Below are 4,271 nucleotides of genomic sequence, written 5' to 3' on the forward strand. Positions count from 1 at the left end.
GCAATTATCTGTGCGTGGGTTAACTTTTTGGTATACTAATTTATTTTTCTTGATCTTTCCGTATAATCTTTTTTTTTTTACTTCCACTTTAAATGATAGTCGAATCATTGCCATGTATCGGTTCTCGCAGTTTCGCATGCTGACTTTCTCTATGGTTTTTGGAAGTCTTACTTTCGGTCATTTATCATTTTACACCTCTAATAATTGTACCGGATTTTCCCTTCAGCTTTTTATTTCCAAATGCATATTTTGTAGCTAAACAATAGCGGTTAAATAATTTGGATTCTCCAGGGCATGTGATGTATGGATATTTTTAAGTTAACCTACCCTCATTGAAGCAACCTTCATTAATGATTGATTGTGACCCTACTAAAATTTAACCTAGTTCGTCCTGCAGGTGTTCATTTATGCCCTTCAATCTAATCTCACTAGTTTTCTTTCTTTGTAACCTCGGTTTCTTTGTATGCTTTCTTCATCTTACAATTGTAACTATCTCAAGATAAATTTCGGAATGATCTTCCACCGTGAAATCACTGAACTCAAGGTGCGGAGTCAATTCATACGCCAAAGCCACAAATCTTACTGATCTTTTGTATAAGGTCTGTGCGCGTTAGATTAGTTGCCCTAATTGTACCATCAGTGCACCACATCTTCGTCTCTTCGTTGTGAATTCCATTCTCAGGTCTTCCACGCGACTCATTTTCATAATTAAATGCACTGAATGAAAGTTTTGTAACCAATGATTTTCACACTTGCCTTTTTGATAGAATTCATCTTATTCGTAGTGTCACACAAAAATGCCCCAACATGGAAAATCGAAAGGTGACCTCAAATACAAATGCTTTTTCGCAGTTGGAATGAAGCGCTTTTATGATAAAAGTCGAAAGCAATGATGATGAATTGCCAGATAAACTTTAGAGAACAGCGCATTTAATAATCAATTAGTGAAACGTGCTTAAGTGATTACCTTTTCTAATTCTTGGAGGCTGGGATTCCAGATGGGTCAAATTGAATCATTGTCAATTAAAAACGGGATGTTAAAGTACCAAAAAAATGAGTGTGGCTTTTAGCTGGAGGTGACAAATTAAGTGGCTTTAGAGGCATGATCAAAACACTTATTAGGCGGAGAAATTTAGTCAATTGTAACAGATAACCAATGAGTTCGTTGACGGAACCCGAGAAAGTGCATGTGCAGAGAAATTTTCCCAACTGAGTTGCGTAAAGCTTTGAAGATCAGGCAGAGCTCGCTTTACACGGTAGTGATCAAATCGAACACTGCAGTTAGAGATAAACTCGAGAATAGGGCTTTGCATATTTGCACTACTTTTCTAGACTTGGCTTATATTAAAGCAAAACCCGAAACTGCCAGTAAATTTCTGCTGTGAGGAATATTCTGGCAAAAGGTATACGAGAAAAGAAATCTGCTGTCGGGCGAAAGAAGGTGGAACACATAAACTTTGTGTACAAAAAGGAATCGCGCATCTGTTTCCTAGAAGGAACCAGAAAAAAAAAGGATGGAATGATTATTGCTTAGGGAACAACGAATTTGTCTGCAGTCAGAAGCATGCTGAAGCTTCCAAGTCTTTAGGTCCTGAAAGGACCGTGTAGGGAGACTAATAGACGTCTCCCAAGTAAGTTGAAAGTGTAACTGGTTTTTTCAGTTATTGCTACCAAATAAACAACAGCCACTTGCATGCCTTCATTTAGATGGAATTCAATTTGGCATCAATCTTTGCGAATTTAATTTGCCATATGAAAGGGAAATACTTGAGTGACAGGGTATTTACCGATAATTCCTCGAACCAATGCAGGTGTTGAGCCAGCGACAATGGTGATCGAATTTCAAAACACACTTGTTACATATTCTACAGTGCTTCGTCTTCTGATCGGTGCTTGAAAGATGAAGAGAAACGTAAAGGTTAAGTCGGGGAAGTTTATTTATTGTTGAAGGATAGGATAGGTCGGATTATCGTCAGTTATCCACTAAAAAATGCACGAAAACTCAGACAATACCTCTGGCCTGCCTTTTGATAGCTAAATACCTTTGTGGTTATCGTAATATGCCCGTAGAGGGGGAAATTTTGGTATTGCCTTAAAGTTTAAATTGCCGATTATACACTAAATTGCTTGATACTATTTATTCCACACTAAGTAATGAAAATTCGAAATTTTATTGCAGACAACAGCTGCATTCTCTCCACAATCTACGGCTAAAGGCAGTGGTTTTGAATGCATGCTCGCTGATTGACGGAATGAGATGTTTCCTCAATTCACAGAGGTGACTCGATAATCCTTGAAAAATGTACCTTCGACATGAAGACCAAAATAGAAGAGAGGCACGTTTGAGGAATGTACTGATATCAGCAGGTATAAGGTGGAAACTTTGGCCAAACTCACACTTTAATTTCGCATATGTTGCAGAAAAGGTTTTCAATTACATGCAGATGCTGCGCTTGGTGGAACTGTGGTAGAATTCCAGAGGACTTCTGCAGTCTCAAAATGAGCTCAGAGGGGTCGATCGTTGCCGTCGTCACAATAAATGCGAAGGTGACCAAGTGCACACTAATGATGAACTTGGGAAAAAGTGAAAAAGTTATTACATGCATTGAAGAATATTTGCCCTAAATTTATGGTCATATGCCCGTTCAATTTTTTAATGTCACGAATACTGTTAAACTCATCAATGCTTTCAGGAATGGTTGTGGGGCAGGTATAGGGTGGTGATCCATCAGTTAATTGTAGGAAAGCAATTGTACTTATGAAGGGGGACAAAGCAAATTGGTTTTAAAGGAATGCTAAAGGAGGTTACTATGATCACATGAAGGTTCTTGCAACGTCAAGCGATGAAAGATGCGATGTTTCAGTGCAGCAAAATAAATACGGTTGTTGAATCATGTTTTTATACCATAGTAAGTCTGATCAGTTTTCAATCAAATAACTGGACGGATAAGTGCTGAAGGTGGGGTTAGAAACTCTCCATATTCTATGCAAGTGAATTTGATTATTTAAGAAGTACTAAAGGGTCCTAATTAATCGTGAAGCGTTTTCTTCCACTTGTATTATTGACGTGCAAAAAATACTAAAAAAGCAACATAAATAATGATTAATTCATAGTAATGAAGATTGTTGATGCATGAGCCCTTACTTTGTTTGTGCAGTGATAATCTTTTTTTGGAAAAGCTTGCAAAGTAATGACAATATACCCAACGCTAAAAATCAACCCGATTTTAGATCTCGCGTTATCTACATTGGTGGAAAATGCTTTCAAATGAGAAAATCTACACGGCTAAGCGAATTGTTTGAACATTTCAGCTAAATAAAGCGTACCAAGGTAAGTGAAACTATCCAGTCCAAATTGATATTAATCCATTTGGTTCCGTAGAAATTTACAAGTAGCAATAAGGAAGCAGACCAAAAGGCAACTGAACTCGCTGAGGGAGGACTGGACCATCCATTGACTCGCCTCGTTTTGGGTGGTTTGAATGCAGTGGCAGCCTGTGAGTGTATAATGGGGATTTTCATTGACAAAAACCGAATCACTTTGTTTCATGTTTGGCCAAATAGTCCTGCCGATTAATCACTTTTCAATGCGTGGTGTTGAAGTATGATGAAAGTCATAATAATGTGAACGTGTAAAACCAAAAAACTGGTTTTTAATAAAACAACAGGTGTATAGAATTCATTTAATTAAAGGAGCAAATTAAGCAGTTGAAATGCTCAGTGGACGAATGCTCAGTAGCTTATGACTTTTAATACCTCAACACAAGTTGAACTGTAAAGAAAATTCTTATCTTTATGTTAATAATCCTGTCGATTATAAAATGAACTGCTGGAATAAATACCGTTGTTGTCCGTAAAAAACTTTGAAAAAAAGTACCTATTGATCTGGCTGCAGAGAAAATCAAATTGATGAGCGGTGACATATACTGACTTTTAAGAAGTATTGAATAAAATAAAGCAAAATAAACAAGGCGAGGCGCAAACCAACATTTAGGATCAAACACCCGAACACAATTAGCATGTAAATGCATTTTTGAATGTTCGGCGATTAATCGATTTAACATATATAACCATTAGCAAAAAGGCAAATATGGTCAACAATTGACTTGGCAGAGAGAGGAGGGTGACTAAAATGATCTTCAAAAACCCAAACACAATCAAAATTTACAGTAAAGCCACCGCATTGAGGAGCCGAACCGAACATTTGTCTTACAAAATGAATGTAGCAGTGTTCTGGAAAAAAAAATTAAACTAGCTATTAATCATTCAGC

General features: G+C 37.2%; 2 protein-coding genes across 2 annotated transcripts in view; one reads left to right on the forward strand and one right to left on the reverse strand. All coding sequences in view use genetic code 11, as the record gives it.

Annotated features, from left to right (window-relative positions):
- EGR_00805 (Cystine/glutamate transporter) overlaps nucleotides 1-712 on the forward strand; it is a gene marked incomplete at both ends in the record, with an annotated part of 2,084 nt that extends 1,372 nt beyond the window's left edge. The window contains one exon of the mRNA XM_024490054.1: nucleotides 683-712. Coding sequence (XP_024355457.1) covers nucleotides 683-712 — 30 coding nt within the window. The remainder of the gene's footprint in view (nucleotides 1-682) is intronic.
- A 1,071-nt stretch (nucleotides 713-1,783) lies between these two features.
- EGR_00806 (putative palmitoyltransferase ZDHHC1) lies at nucleotides 1,784-2,606 on the reverse strand (the record flags this gene model as incomplete). Its single annotated transcript, XM_024490055.1, has 2 exons — nucleotides 1,784-1,892; nucleotides 2,398-2,606. The coding sequence occupies 2 exons, from the start codon at nucleotides 2,604-2,606 to the stop codon at nucleotides 1,784-1,786; spliced, it is 318 nt and encodes a 105-aa protein (XP_024355458.1).
- Nucleotides 2,607-4,271: the final 1,665 nt, after the last annotated feature.

The sequence above is a fragment of the Echinococcus granulosus genome, assembly GCF_000524195.1.
Source record: "Echinococcus granulosus chromosome Unknown EG_S00003, whole genome shotgun sequence".
Taxonomy (NCBI): Eukaryota; Metazoa; Platyhelminthes; class Cestoda; order Cyclophyllidea; family Taeniidae; genus Echinococcus; species Echinococcus granulosus.